The sequence below is a fragment of the Dendrobates tinctorius genome, unplaced genomic scaffold (assembly GCF_039654945.1).
Source record: "Dendrobates tinctorius isolate UK_male_01 unplaced genomic scaffold, ASM3965494v1 ptg000056l, whole genome shotgun sequence".
Taxonomy (NCBI): domain Eukaryota; kingdom Metazoa; phylum Chordata; class Amphibia; order Anura; family Dendrobatidae; genus Dendrobates; species Dendrobates tinctorius.
In genome coordinates this window covers 5,799,315-5,818,815 of record NW_027361724.1, presented here as the reverse complement: position 1 = coordinate 5,818,815, position 19,501 = coordinate 5,799,315, and the positions used below count along the sequence as shown (strand labels likewise).

The window sequence follows — 19,501 nt, the reverse complement described above, 5'->3', positions numbered from 1 at the left end:
CGGAGTCGGTCCATTTTATACCGACTCCAACTCCGACTCCACCAAAATGAGCACCGACTCCGACTCCACGACTCCGACTCCACAGCCCTGCTTTGTAGGGTGTCCGTTACCCTTGCTACCTGCTCTGTGCAATGGTCTTTTGAGTTGCCCACTATTAGGAAGGCGTCCAAATAGGGTATTATGATCGTGTTGTGGATTCGGAGGAAGACTGTCATCTCCACTACGACTTTGGTAAACACTCTCGGGGGCTATGGATATGCCGAATGGAAGGGCTCTGAACGGAAAATGTCTGAGATTGCCCTAGATGTAGAGAGCTACTCTTAAGTATCTCTGATAACCTGGGTGGATCGGGATGTGATAGTATGCATCCTTTAGATCGACTACGGCCATAAAACAATTGTGGTGTAGTGTAACAACCCTGCTGGCATCACTGCATGGCCTCCCATCCCCCGCACACCAACTTACTTTCTGCTTCAAGCCATGCTGTGAAATCTGTGTTGCCAGTCCTGTGCTCCGTGCTTCTGCTCTCCATGTTTCCTGACTCTGTGTATAGGGGGCGGCGCCAGAACTCTCTGGTTCTTATGCAGTCAGGGTGCACCTGCCTAATCTGTCCCTGACCAATCACCTAGAGCCCTTGACTATTTAGTTTCGCCACACCCACTGAAACATTGCCTGTGCAATGTCTAATCTCAGTTAGTATCTTGCTGCTGAGGAAGCCAGGCCCTGTTCTGTGTATTTCCTCCTTCTCTGGAGGAATGCTTCTTGACTTGCCTTGTACCTTGTCTGCCTGCAAGGAGGCTGAATATCCTGGCCCTTGAGTCTTGGTTCCAGTACCCTGTCTGTACTCTGTCCTACCTTAATCTCCCTTTCTCCTTGTCCGTGGCTTCCTTCCCTGCTGTGTCCTCCCTGTCTGTGCAGCTGCACCCTTGCAGCTCTGTCTGTGAATCTGCACCCTTGCAGCTCTGATTATCTGCACCCTTGCAGCTCTGATTATCTGCATCCTTGCAGCTCTATCTGATCATCTGCACCCTTGCAGCTCTGATTATCTGCACCCTTGCAGCTCTGATTATCTGCACCCTTGCAGCTCTGATTATCTGCACCCTTGCAGCTCTGATTATCTGCACCCTTGCAGCTCTATCTGATCATCTGCACCCTTGCAGCTCTATCTGATTATCTGCACCCTTGCAGCTCTATCTGATTATCTGCACCCTTGCAGCTCTATCTGATTATCTGCACCCTTGCAGCTCTGATTATCTGCACCCTTGCAGCTCTATCTGATCATCTGCACCCTTGCAGCTCTATCTGATCATCTGCACCCTTGCAGCTCTATCTGATTATCTGCACCCTTGCAGCTCTATCTGATCATGTGCACCCTTGCAGCTCTGATTATCTGCACCCTTGCAGCTCTATCTGATTATCTGCATCCTTGCAGCTCTATCTGATTATCTGCACCCTTGCAGCTCTATCTGATCATCTGCACCCTTGCAGCTCTATCTGATCATCTGCACCCTTGCAGCTCTATCTGATCATCTGCACCCTTGCAGCTCTATCTGATTATCTGCACCCTTGCAGCTCTATCTGATTATCTGCACCCTTGCAGCTCTATCTGATCATGTGCACCCTTGCAGCTCTGATTATCTGCACCCTTGCAGCTCTATCTGATTATCTGCATCCTTGCAGCTCTATCTGATTATCTGCATCCTTGCAGCTCTATCTGATCATCTGCACCCTTGCAGCTCTATCTGATCATCTGCACCCTTGCAGCTCTATCTGATCATCTGCACCCTTGCAGCTCTATCTGTGCATGGCTCCCTAGCCGCTCTGCCTGCTCGGCACCCTAGCCGCTCTGCCTGCTTGGCACCCTAGCCGCTCTGCCTGCCCGGCACCCTAGCTGCTCTGCCTGCCCGGCTCCCTTGGAGCCCAGCCTATGCCGCACTCCTGCGGCTCTGCCTACTCCACACTCCTGTGGCTCCGCCTACCTGCACCTCCTGTGTGAACAGGTCTAAACCTGTTCCTTTATATTCCACTCCTTCCTGCCTATATCCATACCTGCACCTCCTGTGTGAACAGGTCCAAACCTGTTCCTTGTTGAAGAGGTTTGTTGAACCAGTTGTTCCTGGGGTGGCACCTCTGGACCCTGTATTGGTTGAAGGTAACATGGAATATGAGGTAGAGAAAATACTGGATTCCCGTCTGGCTAGACGGAGACTCCAGTATTTGGTTAAGTGGAAGGGTTATGGTCAGGAGGATAATTCCTGGGTCTCTGCCTCTGATATTCATGCCAAAAGATTGGTGCATGCCTTTCATCGGGCTCACCCTGATCGCCCTGGTGGCGTGGTTGAGGGTTCGGTGACCCCTCCTGAAGGGGGAGGTACTGTTGTGAGTTCATTTTCCCCTTCGTCACTGAGGTTTGGTGAACTCCCTATTCTGGTGAAGGAAGGTAATGAGCCTGATTATCAGGCACCTGAACCTGATGAGGTGACTGGCTGAGTGGAGTCACGGACTGGATATAAAGGCTGCCGACGCCCTTCTGCCCTGCGGGTGATTTCTCTGTGAACTTCTAGGACACCAGTCTGATTCCTGCTCCTCTAAGCTAAGTTTTTCTGCTTTGCCTGTTTGCATTAGTGTTTTGTTTTTGTTTTCCTTGCTTTTCTGGATTCTGCCATTCCCTGCTGGGGTGAGCTGAATCTCCTTTTGCCTGTAGCTCTGTCTTCAGAATATTCCTGAGTACTGACAAAGCTTTTTCGAAGCCTAGCGTCTTCAGGGCCTTTTTCACTGTCAGTCTGTTGGCTCTTATTTTCATAGGGTTTTTCACGGATTGCAGACAACAGCCTTCCTGTCCTTTTCTATTTAGCTAGATTGGGCCCTGTCTTTGCTCAGTCTATCTTTCTGCCTGTGTTAGTGTTTCCATCTTGCTTCACCGTCATTATATGTTGGGTGCTGCCGATTGCTTTGGGGTCTGCTCTGTGGCAGTTTAGTTTCCCCTTTCTTTCTTTAGGCCTAGCTATTTCTCCGGCTGTGATCGAGGGGTCTAGGGCATCGTAGGAACCCCCCACGGCTACTGCTAGTTGTGTTGATAGGTTCAGGGGTCTGCAATCCGATAGCTGCCAACTTCTCTGGTTTTCTGGACTTAGCTAGCATTTCTGTTTTTGCCTCCTACGGTGACTCAATCATAACAGAGGGGGATAGAAAAATCTATCACATTGATATAAGCCTCAAAAAATTGGTTGCCCCTTTTAAAGGGTCACTGCATTTCAAAAAACTTTGCAAAAATCATTAGTACAGGTGAACATAAGAAATTTAGAAAAATATCAGAAAATTCTGCTTTCTCCACTTATGAGCTACATCCCCTTACCTATGCCTCCTAATTAATTCTACAGCTTAAAAAGAGATAGTCTTAACTTGTTACAGCTTTCTCATCTCTCTCACTTCCTGGTTTCTGGCAGGGTGGGCTTTCTTCCTTGAGTGACAGTTCTGGTAAGTAGCAGAACTGTAATATTAGTAGACCTATAAAGCACAGCACAAGTTCTGCTATAACACATTCAGCTATCAGTTGCTTGTTCTGGAGTCTACACTGTTTTCACTATATTTATATTTAGAGATAAGAGGGCATCTGAACAAGCACCCGGTCAAGACAGTGAGAGCCATGATTTGGAGATCTGAGCTGGGAGAAGTTGATGCTGTGGGCTGGTGATTTTGCAAGATTGGTAACAACAGCTTGTCAGGAGCTGAGAGGGAGGAAGAGAGAGGTGAGCAACTATCTGCTGTATAAAAATAAATGGGCTGAACAAAGGTGGCTGGTATGTTCAGAGTTAACTCCTCCCCTGCAAAGTAACTACTGCACACTCTTGGCCAGTGTCTGGGTAGGCACTTGTGGCCAAGCTTCATGAAAACCAGATGTACACTATGAAAGATAAAAGCTCTCACTTCAGAAGAATGACAGCAGATAGAAAAAGCAAGTAAATTGCAAACTTGCTTATTTTCATGCTGCCTATTTAACCAAAGCAATTTAATAACTTGAGAATGCCCATTTAAATCCACTCGGATGAAAGCAAGACATACTGCAAGAACAGCGAGTTCTCAGATTATACTGCCAATTATGCTCTCTGCTGTTATGGGGAGGAGTGAGAAGCTTGCAGGCAAAGGTAGAATGTACTACAGCTTCTAACAAGTTTATTTTATTTCAGTGCTGGATTCACAGCCACACATTACTTCAGTATAACATCTTTCATGCTGCAGCTTCTGCCTGTGAGCCATCACATTTATCTTGAGAACCCGGCTCCAGTACACGCTTTTTTCCCCTCCATTTGTATAGCAGTGCTGAAAATTGTTGAACTCAATTGGCAATTTTCTCTGCTCCCCTAAAAGTGAAGGAAAATAACTATGCAAAAACAGCAACCTCTCCAATCCATGAGAGCACGCCTTGGGAGAACGGCACAGATGTCCTATGAGTAAAGGTCCAAACAAATCCAATAAACTACTACTATTTGCCATCTAGCACTCTGAATATTGTAGATCCTTATGTGCTTTCACACTTTTAATTCCAGCAATGTCCACCCTGCGCAAAAAAACCCAAACAACTAGATTTGTTCAGACCGGCTCTCCCCTACACCTTTTCGCTATCAACAGGGTGCAGTAAATGTACTTAAATATGAGTTGGTCGCCTGTTGGGACTCATTTTCCTAATATCGAATAGGTTTAATTCTGTTCACAGTTTATACTTAGACTATCTCTGAAAAAATTACTATGACATTGGCTGCTAGCAGCATTAGAAACAATTGCCGCTTAAGGAGCTGAGCTGCTCGAAACTCCTGATTTATTGCTTAGGAAACAGCTCTATGTAATTCAACAGATTTGCAGCATGAATTACACGATCTCAGCAATTCCAATGATCTGTAACCGGAGATGATGTAAGGATTTCTACAGAACGGTGGGTTGCAGACCATTTATACTGCCATTTGCTACATCTGTAAACAAAAGATTGTTTTTTGACAGCCGGTGATATCTACAATATCTACGATGTATGGGATAAGCTAAGGGAGGATTGGGTTACAGAAGTGTTTTACTTGGAACTTGTAGATTAGAGGTTGTTAAAAGCAGACAGAAGGCACGCAAATCTATAGTAGACAGGAATGAAAATGGAAAATAGCAGAAGAAATACCAACATAATTGTGAGATATTCAGAACACTGAAACTAACAAAGGTGGTCATGGTGGAGATAAAATCCTCATCACATTTGACTTAAGTGGTCAAAACCTGCCGATATCGCCGTCATTGCTCAATGTCTACTGCATGAGTCAGGACCTCCCGACTCTTTCCCGACAAATGGCTTTGGCAGATGCTGCTCTTATATGCATAAACTCAATACTAACAAAGGTGGTCCTGGTGGAGATAAGGTCCTCATCACATTAGACTAAAGTGGTAAAAACCTGCCGACATTGACATCATTGCCTGTTGTCTACTGCATGAGTCTGGACCTCCCGACTCTTTCCCGATAAATGACATTGGAAGATCCTGCTCTTATGTGCATAAAATGTGGACAATTAATATAGTACTATGTATTCATAATATTAATCATAAAAATAAACCATAAATATTAAATTGCTGGGGGATTGACTATCAACACTTTTCGAAGAAGCTGCGTCACTCGGAGCAGTGCTCTACCAAAGTGAATAGAATAATGCTGAAATATCTTGGATCGTTAGTAAAAAAAAAAATGTCGTAGGCAAGTACAAACCAACTTGCAAGCTGCTGTAAATACTGAAGATGATGCTGTGCCCACATCATATCTGATTAGTTGCTGATTACTGCAGGTCCCACCACTAGATCCCCCAGAAATCCCATGAACAGGGCTCTTAAATGCCTTATTAGACTAGAGTGGTGGCTGCAAATGCACACAACCGGTCAATTTATCGTCTACGTAATTGACAAAGATTACATTCTCAGGATCGTGGGGGAGGATTCCCAGAGATCAGACCATCCAGAGGTTAGTCACATTGATCAGCTGACAAAAATCTGGAATGGAGTAAAAAACTTTTCAGGACTCTGGTTCAGTGGTCACATCAGTAGTCCATGTCTGCTGGACCAGAGTACTGCAACCCTTCAACTACCTGCAGCATGTCTGGTGACTGTTCCGATTAGTGGGCCCACATGACGTCCTTTTTGGGTCTCTCTGCAAAGTAGTGGTGGGCCTACTAATCAAAAGAGGAACTTATTATTCCGGAGGTAGTGGAAGATTTACAGGGCTCCGGTCCAGCAGAAATGGACTGGTTAGAAAGCTCAGCTCCATCTTTTTGTGTCTCCTTCGGCTTTGTCAGGGGTTAACCATTAGTGAACGCATGAGCGAAACACACATTGGTTCGTTGGCGGGTGAACCTGTATGATTATATTCTTTTAACTTACTGCTCCTGTTATTTGCATACACTTGTATATTACATGCTTACATTTCTAATGAGACTATTGGTAAAAGTGTTGGCACCACTATAACTATTTACCTATTGTTCATTCTAGATTTACTCTCCGTATTTTGACATCTACCTGTTATTCTTACTTTGAACCCATTTGTATATATCCTTTTTTCGTTGGTTATTTTGATACATACATTGTCTGCCCATGCACTTTTATTAGAGAATTTTACATTTTGAGGTAATTATTACATATTTTGCCATTTTAGACTCACCTACCTCCCTTTTCTGTATTTTGCGATGTTGGATATTTATTTACTTTTTTTTCTTGTTCTTAATTACATTCCTAAAAAAGATTTATATTACTGGTATTCATAATAGTCCTAGCACTATTTCTCTCCTTGTCGTTTACGTTTCATACATGTAACATCTCCCCTAAAAATGTGAACTAATACCGTATTTTGCGGATTATAAGACGCACCGGAATATAAGACGAACCCCAAATTTTGAGAAAAAAAAAATAGGTAAAAAAAACCCTTTTTTAATAAAATGGTGGTGCCTCTTATAATCCATGCGTCTTATTGCTTACCGGGGGTGGTGGCTGCGGTGAAGCGGGGTCCCAGGGTCGCTGCTGGAGGAGGCAAGAGTGGCACGTTGCTGCAGGTTGGGATGAGGGGGTATTCCGATGCGGGTGAAAATGGCTGCAGTGCTCGTGGTGTGGGGGGCTCCGCCGGCATTTTGTGAAAGCCCGGATCCCCTCCTGCACATCCATTAAAGAAATGTGGTGGCCTCCGGGAAAATGGCGGCCGGGGGCGTCGCATGCTCAAATCTCAATCAAGTTAGTCTTATAATCCGAAAAATACGATATATCTTTACAAAAGTTCAAACACCTTGCTTTCAATTATAGCCGTAGATTTAAAATTGACACTGCTTGGGACCACCACCAGGGAGAGCTATACAACTTCATTGAACAAAATGGAAGCTGTATGCATTCTGCTGCAGAGAGCTCCCCCTAAAGGTTTCCGCTGACAGCAAAAAATCATTTTTTTTTCCTTTGCAAGTCCTCAGTCGTCCAATGGTGAAATGAAATGCAAACTCCCTTTTAGCCTAGGTCCTTTATACCAGTACCTACTGTACTTTGTGGATTGTGACTTTTTTTTTTTTTTTTTTACAAAGGAATACTTATTTCAATGACCTCAATAGAAAAGATAATCTACTACATATGATCTATTTAAAGGTGTAAGGCACAACGGGCATAAAAATAGTCAACATATTTCCTGAATTCAGAGTAAATAGCACAAATATTTGAAGAAATGGTTAAAAACATGATGAACAGTTGCCTATAAAATTGCTGCTAAGAAAATACAGCCATTGTGCGTAGAAGCTTCAATTTAAGTAAAGCAAAGCGAGCGATGACAAAGTCAGTCTTCACTGCAGAGGCCATTAGTATAAGCGATTCTTACCTGTCTGCTATCCCTCTGGGAGGAGGAAGAAGAGGAGGCACTTTTGTGCGTTGGCGTTGATATTCTGTGAGCTGGCGATATGCCTTTCTCTTCTGAACTCATCTTCAAAAGTAGCTCCCGGTTGTACTAAGGTGGCAGCAAAACCATATCAATCCTCTCTGTGCTGATCACGCAGTATGGCAAAAATATTCTCTCCCCAGAAACATTTATCCAGATTTTTAATACGTCACATGATAAGAGCTGAAAGAAAAAAAAAAAAGCACAAAAATACAAACTCCGTATCACACATGTAATACACACATATAATGCACACAGGACAAAGAAAATATTCACATGTGCGCTTAGGAGACTGAAGGGGAACGCAAGCCACGTTCGCACTGTCAGTATTTTATATCAGTATTTGTAATCCAAAACCAGGAGCGAGTGAAAAATGCAAAAATTTTCAGTTTAAACTGCTGGGAGTCCGCACATAGATTAGACCATGAACACATGATACGCAGTACTTAGTATATTGGAAAGTTGTAGAACTATAAAGAATAAGCTTTATTTTCTGAAACCAAAAAGCTCCATTAACCACAACAGATAATTACAGAAAAAATGAAAAATGTCGTCTTTATTACACTGAACAAAACATGAATGGCCTAAAAAAACAAAAAATAAATAATAACGGGTTGTCCACTACTTTAAAGAGTATCGCCATTTTAATTTTTACTTCATAAGTCAATTTTAGAGATGAAAATGAGCAACTTTGTAATATGTTTTATCATACAAATCTACTGTTACGAGGATATCGTGACAGAGAGGGACTAGAAGACTGCGGTGTCTGGTTTCATTAACTTCTGCACTGGTTAAAAGTACTTCACCAGTCAATTAAACAGTGCAGATTTTTTTTTCTAGCTGGCAGTTCAAGGGTTAATCTGTTTAGTTGAAGCTCCTGGAGTTTTCCTACTTGGATTGTCTCAGCTGTTCAGTGTTGTCCACTCCCCTCTGCTATATATGCTGGCCTCTGGCACACTTAGGAATTGCCAGTGTTAGTTCTAAATGCCTGGTTCTGGAGTTGGAGGTGCTGTTTGTGGTTGGAGTTAGTGTTTGGAGATTGTTCAGGAGACTGTTGCTTAGTTTTGTTTGTGTGCACATCCTCGTCCTCTCCTATTTGGTTTATCCTTCCTTTAACTGTGTCCTACTCTCTTATTGGTGTGTGTATTTTATATCGTTTGTATTTTCATTTATGCCTGTCCATCTTCCCTCGTTAGTCTGGTTAGTGTGTTCCTATACACTTCAGCTACTCACTACCCTGGGTGGGGGAGGAGACAGATAATGGTTGATATAGAGACATAGCACCTGAATCTGACATCTCCAACTTCAAGAGTAATCTGGGGGACAGGGATAGACTAGGGCGCCCCTAGTTCTAGGGACTTGGCAAGCACCCGTAGTAACAACACAATGGTGACATTTACTTCTTTCGCCTCCTGAACTGATTTTTCACTCTCAAGCCACTGGTTGGCAGCTTTCTGTGTATTATGTATATTGACAAAAAGCTGCCAATCAGTGATGGGGATGGTGCTACACAGAGAAGGAGGACTAGGAGGCACGATAAACCTAGTCCTGCAGTGATATTCTCCTGCTGTTAGAACATTGATATTATTGAAACAACATCATCACACAGCTTAGTAAATAACACTTCTCTAGAATCAGGGTCTCTGCCCAAACTTCATGCTGCTCTCAGATTACACAGCAAAAACCTTTTGACAGGTTCCCTTTAAAAGGTATACCGGTAATTTGTGTGGTCTTTTTAATGTAATCCATTTTTATCAATTCGAATTCTATAATATATTCTATTTAATGTGTAATTGTTACTGCAGGTTGAAGTTACAGTATAATAAAACCTAAGATGAGGGAAAAAAAAGTGACTAAGCATTACAGTCATCAATTAAATCAATTTTTCTAAATCTTTAAAAAAAAAAAAAAAAATCAACTTTTAATGAGATATCTATATATCTTTATACACGCAGAGGGAAAGGGGCATTCACCCTGGAGATTTTTATAATTTAGTAATTATGCGGTGATGAGCTCGAATTGGAAACCACATCCTGCATTTGTTAGTAGCCATTAACTCCATCTATTCATTACAGTCTGCGCCACTGAAGTCTGAATGATTTAAAAGCCAAAATGACAAGCACCTTAAAGATGCGGAGGCGTAAATATATAAAGGTAGAAATAAACAGCGCCACTCTTGTCTATGGCTGGGTCTGGTATTACAGATATAGTCGACCCAGCCATCGGACAATTCTGACCTCAGTCATCTTGTGTTCCCATAAAGTAACTGGGCTATGGCATTCTTTCTTACAACTTCAATTGCGGCCACAGGACTTGATAGAAGTTTGGTAACAGCTGACGGATTGTGGGGCTAAGTATTGGTCCCCCACAGAACGGAACCGATACTGATGAGCTATCCTAAAACTATGTAATTATTAAATTAGTCCTGGACGATCCCTGTAAGTGTCAGACTTTGTAAGGACACACCACAACTAAACACCCATGTTATCAATTTATTCATAGATTTCTAGTAGGAATAGCAGAGGAGCGGTACAACCCAAGAGTTGTAAGACAAGACGATCGGACATGAATATATAAATATACCTGATAAGTGTGTGTGGGCACACCAACAATGTTGTATCTTAGGGTAATTAAAGGCTGCAACTGTTAGCAATATTTGACTTATTGGCCATTGGTAATGACTATGACCTACTGTATTTGGGTACCTAAGTCCTTGGTCATGCATGCCCAGCATTATTTATATTGAGTTCAACTCCAAGTTCTTGGCTCCTGCTTTGGTCTGCATGTATTCCTTCCCCCGGGCTTTCTCTGCTACAGTGCAAGAGAGGGTACCCTGCTAACCCAATGTGCACCTATCATGTCACCCATCTATGACTTTAAGGCTGCTTCAGGTGGCTGCATGCTGCCTGAGTATTAAGGTAGTTTGTTTATGCTGCTACCTTGTGCCTGAACCTAAACTGAGCCACAAGACTACAGGAGTGCATTGTTACAGTGTGCCTTCTACACACTCGGCTCTGTTACATCAAGGTGCCCATCTGCCAGCTCAGCTGTTTCAAGGTGCTGTATGTGCATTCAGCTCTGATAAATCAAGATACTTGTCTGTGTACAAGACTCTGTCCGCACACTGGGCCATGCTGCATTACAATACTTGCCGGTCTACTCAACTTTACTGTTTTAAGATGTTATCAGCAATCTCAGCTCTCCTGTACCAAGGAGCCTGACTTCTTATTTTACTCTACCAATCCAAGGTGCTGTGAGTTTACTCAGTTCTGTCTTCCAGGGTGGCTATTCATATCTCCTGAATTACTGACTCTTACATGTGCCATCCAACATATCCAGCTCCTCGGATCCATGTGCCATCCTGCACATGGCCTCCTACCGATGCCGCCTGGACTATCCAATTCCACTGCATCAACACCTCCGATCTGTGCTGCTCACCCTGACCTACAGCTTAGTGAATCCACCTCACCAGGCGAGCAATAGAACAAGTCTTTAGGCATGAGTATCGCCCAAATGTGCAGAAGATATCCACAGAATCAGCCATGAATGCCTGAGAGATCTCGACCACACTCCTGATCTGTACCCCATAACCTCTGTTCACGGTTTCTCCATAAAAATAAAGGGGCAGAGGATGTTGCACCGAACACTCTAATAATATACTTATATGGAAGTTACAGAAATAATATATATCAATATATATCAGCCACAGCACTTTACAGTTCAGGGAGTACAAGAACATCCGATTTGGAAAGATCTGCTCTACCGGTAGCAGAGGTCCGAGAGTTGGGTCCAAGCCTAACCAGCAATTATGACATATGCTGCTGATATGCCATAGATTTTTAAGATGGGGCATAACCTTTAGGTCTAGCCATACTTGAGTGATAAAAATATTCAAAAGTCGCCTCCAGGTGTACTAGCATTTCTTTCCAGATATTTCTAGAGGGCGAGGATGGTGTGGGGGTAAAGTGGGCGATATACGGAACCACTGGGAACTATTAATACTGCAAAGCATTAAACAAACTGAACGTCTCCCTTGTGTGTTTCTCCAAGGGGCAGTCCATAAATCAGGCAGGATTTTTTATTTTTTCCTACTTGCAGATAACCAAATATCTATTTTTGAGGTTAGTGCCGTTTTAATAGTGTAACCGCAGCACTCCCCTTATAGCACAGGCTAATGTAGACTGTTATTGATCGCTCCCCCATTGCCTTCCTGTTCTTCCAATAAAAGTAGATCAGGACGATTCTGTACAAAGCACATGAAGGACACGGGCAGATGATGAAAGCACGGAGAGAACTTCACATAAAGGAAGATATGAAACATTAAAAATACAGTTTTACATATTTATTTTAATCAGCGGTCCTGATGAACAAGCCTGCACTAGCACACAGTAAGAAGCGAAGCATAGATGGTCCTATACCATAGTGCTGTACAAAGCGCATTCTGTGCACACCCCAACATGATGCAACATAACTATAACATAACTTGTTGCTGACACAGCCTTATCTGGAAATTCACAAGCGGACCACACAACAGACCAACGAAGATCAACTGGATTTTCTTCATGTTTCCTGTATCTTCATTTTGGGATTTTCTAGAAGACTTTGCAGAACAAATGAACAACCACCTGCAGCTCATAGAATAATCTACGTCCCAAGTCCCTGCATGACACCATTAGGACCTCACCCACACGTGCGTCACTTTTGATCTACAGTATATTACAAGTACTTGCCGATGGTTGGCATCTGGATGACTGATAGATAAGTAGTGCTGAAAACTTGTGTCCCCTTTTCAAGACTATGCCCCATCCATGCCCATTTCTCCTCCATTCTCCACCCCCCAACTTCTCAAGATGCTAGGGATTAAAAAAGAAAAATAACACTGATTTCCAAAAGGTATCGGGTAGTTTTGGCAAATCCCTGGAGATTTGCCGACTCTTCCGGGAGGTGTTGTCACTCTCCTTGTTCTGGGGGGAGGTGGTCAATATGATATTATAGGGCGTAATTGGATGCAATGTAGCTCGTATTGCTGACAGTACAGATATGTACAGATGTTGCATTACACAATTGCATTCCCATAAGGAATAAGCAGCCTAAAACTGCAAAAATATCCAATGTGCAAATGTCCATGCAAAATATTGGAGGTAGGAAAACCTTCACGGAAACACATCTCTATTATGCACCTACTGTATGTGGAAAGAATGTGCTGGCAGAGCAAGAGCCGGCAGCACGAGAGCCGGCAGCACGAGAGCCGGCAGCACGAGAGTCGGCAGCACGAGAGCCGGCAGCACGAGAGTCTATAGCTGTGCTTTTTGCTAATCTACAATACCAGGAACCACCAATAGACATTTCAAACAAGTTGTTTTAATAAATAAATATTTACAGTATATCACAAAAGTAAGTACACCCCTCACATTTTTGTAAATATTATATATCATCTTTTCATGGGACAATACTGACGATCTGACACTTTGATACAATGTACAGTAGTCCGTGTGCACCTTATATAACAGTGTAAATTTTGTGCCCTCTAAATAACTCAATACTCAGCCATTAATGTCTAAACCGCTGGCAACAAAAGTGAGTACACCCCCTAAATGAAAATGGCCAAATTGTGCCCAATTAGCCATTTTCCCTCCCCATTGTAATGTGACTCATTAGTGCTACAAAGTCTCAGGTGTGAATGGGGAGCAGGTGTGTTACATTTGGTGTCATCGCTCTCACACTGGTCCCTGGAAGGTCAACATGGCTCCTCATGGTAAAGAATTCTGAGGATCTGAAAAAAAAAAAAGACTTGTTGCTCTACATAAAGATGGCCGAAGCTATAAGAGGATTGCCAACACCCTGACACTGAGCTGCAGCACTGTGACCAAGACTATAGAGCGGTTTAACAAGACAGGTTCCACTCAGAACTGGCCTCACCATGATCAACCAAAGAAGTTGAGTGCACATGGTCAGTGTTATATGCAGAGGTTGTCTTCTCAAAATGGACATATGAGTGCTGCCAGCATAGCTGCAGAGGTTAAAGAGGTGGGGGGGGGTCCGCCTGTTCCTGCTCACACCATACACTGCAGCAAACTGGTCTGCATGGCTGTCGCCCCAGGAGGAAGAATGTTCTAAAGATGATGCACAAGAAAGCCAGCAAACCCTTGGCTAAAGACAAGCAGACTAAGGACCTGGAATAGTGGCACCATGTCCTGTGGTCTGTCCAAGATAAACTTATTTGGATGGTGTCAAGCGTGTGTGGCGGCAACCAGATGAGGGGTACAAAGACAAGCGTGTGTGCCGGCAACCAGATGAGGGGTACAAAGACAAGCGTGTGTGGTGGCAATCAGTTGAGACAAGTGTGTCTTACATACAGTCAAGTATGGAGGTGGGAGTGCAATGGTTTGGGACTGCATGAGTGCTGCTGGCTGTGGGGAGCTACAGTTCATTGAAGGACCACGAATGTCAACATGTACTGTGACATACTGAAGTCAGAGCATGATTCCTGTCCCTTTGGAAACTGGGCCGCAGGGTGATATTCCAACAAGACGACCTCTGCCTTGCTAAAGAAACTGAGGGTAAAGGTGCAGAATTGGCCCTGTATGTCTACAGACCTAAACCCTATTGAGTATCTGTGGGGCATCCTCAGAAGGAAGGTGGAGGAGCACAAGGTCTCCAACATCCACCAGCTTCAGGATGTTGCCAAGTGGGAGTGGAAGAGGATTCCAGTGACATTCTGTGAAGCTCTAGTGACCTCCATGTCCAATAAAGTTAAGGCAGTGCTTGAAAATAATGGTGGTCACACAAAATATTGACACATTGAGCATAATTTGGCCTTTTTCACTTGGGGGGTGTACTTACTCCTGTTGCCAGCGGTTTAGACATTAATGGTGGTGTAGAGTTATTTGAAAGGCACACCAAATTTACACTGCTATACAAGCTGCACACTGACTACATGGTATCAAAGTGTCATATCTTCAGTGTTGTGCCATGAAAAGATATAATAAAATATTTACAAAAATGTTAAGGGTGTACTCCTGTAATATATTGTACATTTCCCATAATATATATTGTGCTATGTTGTGCTATCTATTGAATCTCTACTCCACTCTGTGTGCGCGTACATGCAGGAGCTATTTCGTGAACTGCACACTTCTTGGGGGTATTTTGCGTGATCAATGGGGGGTCTCAAAACCTGAACCCCCCACAATTCCACAGACAAAAGGAAACAATAATATTACATTTTGTCCCAAACATTTAGTTGATTTTAAATTCATACATTTCCAGGAGGAATGACAACGCCCATCTCCGCTAAAAAAAAGAAGAAAAAAAAAAGAACGAGGTTCCAGAGTTGTTACATTATGGCGAACGCAGCAATGATAGGCATGAGAAAAAATTTTGTGTATTTCCTTTAAACAGTAACTACCATTTTCAGGTTTGTTTCATAAATGACTAGAGATGGGTGAACACAACAGAAAAGTTCAGAGTCCGTACCAAACACCTAGTGTCCATGCACAGACTCCGAACACAGACTTCTCCAGGAAGTCTGTCTGCCGCGCTGTCAAGCAGAATCTCTGGCGGCTCTGATAGGTAGCAAGTTAGTTACCGCTGGTTAGAGCAATTAGAGAGCTGTAGTACCCACAATGTCAGATGGTGTGGGGTCCCCCTCATTTTTGACAACCAGCAAAGCGAAAATCAGACAGCTGGGGGCTGGTATTCTCAGAATGGTAAGGGGCCATGGAAATTGCCCCTCCAGCCTAAAAATAGCAGCCCGTAGGTGCCCCAGAAAAGGCGCATCTATTAGATGTGCAAATTCTGGCGGTTTGCCCAGCCTGGCAAGTGGACTAATAAGTTTGGGGTTGATGTCAGCTGTTTTATGGCCGCTGACATCAAGCCCAAAAGTTAGATAAGGCACCCTCATTACTAGCCCCATAATTATACGGTAAAAAAAAAAAAAAAAAAAAAGAAAAAATAACTTCTTTTAATTGAAATGACACAGACTTCTTTATTTTAAATAAAAATGCATGGTTATACTCACCTTTACGCCTAATCAATTGAAGCCCATGTTCACTGTAAAAGACAGAAAATAATAAACAACCAATATACTCATCTTTACCCCTAATCTACTGATGTTCTTGTCCCCTGTAAAAGAAAAACAATAAACAACCATATTCCTCACCTGTTCGACATGAAGAAAATCCATATCTGTCCCACGAAGATCTGGATGATTTGGATAGCGGGCTCACACTAATACTGGAGCATAGCCACACTCCTGCAGTGTATAGTGCTGAGCTCACATGAGAAAGGTCAACGGAGTTCATAGCTGATGAACACCGGTGACCTCACTTACAACACCGCTCTCTGCATGAGAAAGTTTTCATACTGTGAAGGGGTCACCATTCATTGTTGGGGGATTAAAGGAGGGGTATAGTAGGGGCATCATACCATGCATGTGGAGGGTACTGTGGAGGAATTCACTGTGGGGGTATCATATGTGTTTGGGGGGCACTTTTGTTTGCATTATACTTTATTATCCATATTATTCAAGGTTTTTTTAATGCTTTGTTACTACATATTTAAAATTAAGCCATTGGGCAATATGCTTTTTACCGACACATAATATAATTATTACAATACTTTATTTTAAGATCTATTAATTAAAATGTACTTCGTTCCATTAGGTCTATGACATTGCATGATTAAAAACTGACTAGCTGAATCCTTCTAGGCTCTAGAATCATAGAATCGTAGAGTTGGAAGGGACCTCCTGGGCCATCTGGTCCAACCCTCTGCTCAAAGCTGGATTCGCAAAATCATCCCAGTCAGATGTCTGTCCAGCCTCTGTTTGAAGACTTCCAGTGAAGGAGAACTCACCACTTCTCGTGGCAGCCTGTTCCACTCATTAATCACTCTGTCAAAAAGTTTTTTCTAATATCTAATCTGTGTCTCCTCCCATTCACTTTCATCCCATTGCTTCTAGTCTTTCCTTGTGCAAATGAGAATAAAGTTGATCCTTCTACAATGTGACAGCCCTTGAGATATTTGTAGACAGCTATTAAGTCTCCTCTCAGTCTTCTCTTTTGCAAACTAAACAAGTTTAGTATGTATGTATGTCTATGTAGAAAACAGGAGGTCAATTTCCCTGTATGAGTCACAAGTCAGCTGGGTCAGGAGTTGAAGAGGGGAATGATAAATGCAGGGACAATAGACTTCCTGTTTCTACACAGAGCAGAGAAAAGAGAATAATTAACTGGCTAGAAAGGCAAAATGAGCAATTGTAAGTACGATATAATATGATGATTCCAATTTAAGAGAATAAGACTTTGATGCGAGTGCTTCACTAAGACTTGCGTTGAACACGCCAGTTATAATGAAGGGTTCACTGGAGTACAAAGCACCGAATTCATTAACAGGCACATGACACAATGAATTTGGTGCATTTTTCTGTGGCATGCGATTTGCCAGCAAAGCTAGCATTTTTAGAGTAAGAAACGCTGTCACTTTCAATGATCTTGGTGTCCTGACTTATCCCCATCTCTGCCCACTTTGGCAAAGCTGCTTGAAACTTATTTGAAAAAGCCAAAAATCGGCAAAATGTTAAGCATGATGTGCAAAAAAAAAACAACTTTTCAAAGTGTTTTCGTTTCAGTTTTCTGGTGTAGAATCTTCAATGAATCACCTCTGTCTTTTCCCTAAAAAAAAACGATGAATCTAGAATCCTCTCAGCACTCTGTGCTTTATAACAAAGTCACTGGTGCTATATAACAAAAAGAAGATGTAGGAGAAAAGGCACATTGTATAAAATGTTTGCCCACCACTTGTTACTCAAACTGTGTGGTTGCTCATATTACTTGGCTTAGGCTGCTTTCACACATCCGGCTTTTTGAATCCGGTACGATGCAGCAAAATTTGGAAAAACCGGATCCGGTTTTGTCCCATAGAGTTGTATTGTCGCCACACCGTGCCGGATGGGTATGCGGCGCATCCGATTTTTGCCGGATACAGCTAAAAGTAGCCGTCCGGCGTCTGCAAAAAACGTTCACTGCAACGTTTTTTGACAGCGCCAGACCGGTTTTTCTCAGAGCGCATGCGCGGAGACTCTGAGTCTCGCCCTGCACTTTTAAATGTGGGCGCCACCGTATCCGGCCACACAGGCATCCGGTGTCTCCGGCACATCCCGGAACCGCCCCTACGGCTTTTCGCCGTACGGCGCCGGAGACACAAAGCCGGATGTGTGAAAGCAGCCTTAAAAAGGTTCAAAACAAAGTGAAAATTATACAAAAGTGTATTAGCAAACTTTCCCAGCTTATCACCTCCTCTGCAGTCACATCTCAAGGCTCAGTACAAACATGGAAGAGGAACATTGAAACTAGTGGGAGGAAGAGAGCGCCTGAAGCTGGCTGCTTATATACATAATATTTATACATTTTTTTGCAGCTTCGTTTTGTAGCAATACAAAAACCCAAAATTAGTCATGATTCAGCTGTAGAGAGCACAAGCTGGCACCCCACATTGCTAATGCATGAAGCCCTTGGAGAACACATTGTACATCGGCCACTCAACAATACATTCTTATATTCTTAGTAATAAAGGTCATTTTCTACATTGTATAGTTAGCCATGCAAGAAATAGTGATTTTTTTTCTTACAAAATGGAGATATTTTGATAAATGGGGTCTGTGAAAGATCCATGAAATTCTAGGTAAGTTCTAAAAGTCATAAAAACCATAACCCCATAGCGGTTTATCTGCAAATTAGTTTTTCGGTTTCGACTGGTTATAAGTAGAGATGAGCGAATTTGTTCGGATTTGGTCCCCGAATCTGATTTTTACATATTCGAGCCATATTCGAACAATATTCATGCCGAATGTTTGACTTACGATCGGTTCTGATCATATTCGATAATTTCTACTCCGATTGACTCTAATGACGTTCGGCTGTGTTCAACAAATCTTGCGAAAACAATATTCGATTCCGATCGTATTCGGAACCGAACCCGAACAAATTCACTCACTCATCTCTAATTATGAGTTCTGCTCCATTAAACCACACAGTGTGCAGACTACGGAGGTGCAGAGGGAGCAGTTGCACCCTGTCTCTTGTGCCTAAGAGGGTAATCTAAAGGTAAAGAAAAGTATGAGCTGGTCTGCAATCCACCACTTGCATATGGCCGGCATATCTGTTATAATATATATATATATATATATATATATATATATATATATATATATATATATATATATATATATATATATATATATATATATATATAGAGAGAGAGAGGACCGTGAGGAAGGCACATAGTGCTGAAACATGTAGTCCCTTGCTGGAATGCTACTAATTGATTGGAGTTCCTTATACTTTTTATGACATAATGGATTAATAAAGAAGAAGTTTTTACAAATCTGGTGAACTTTCATCCTTTTGCTGGATCCTAATTTCCTCATATATATATATATATATATATATATATATATATATTTATTTATTGTGGCGTAGCGCACCTACTGTGTGTTGGGGGAACAATCGCTTGGCAGCGTATTAATATAGTCAGGCACGGGTTTTTCACAAAAAACAGTCCATACGGTTTATTTAA

The 19,501-nt window shown here is 42.6% G+C and overlaps 1 protein-coding gene across 6 annotated transcripts in view; it reads right to left on the bottom strand.

Annotated features, from left to right (window-relative positions):
* Positions 1-19,501, bottom strand: part of OSBPL6 (oxysterol binding protein like 6) — a 327,603-nt gene that overhangs the window by 153,876 nt on the left and 154,226 nt on the right. For 5 of the 6 annotated variants that reach the window (XM_073577451.1, XM_073577449.1, XM_073577454.1 and 2 more), the window contains one exon: positions 7,868-8,107. In XM_073577451.1, the coding sequence (XP_073433552.1) occupies positions 7,868-7,969 (102 nt within the window). In that variant the 5' untranslated portion in view covers positions 7,970-8,107. Of the gene's footprint in view, positions 1-7,867; positions 8,108-15,944; positions 15,977-19,501 lie in introns of all 6 variants that reach the window. The other variant, XM_073577453.1, reaches the window with a different exon arrangement.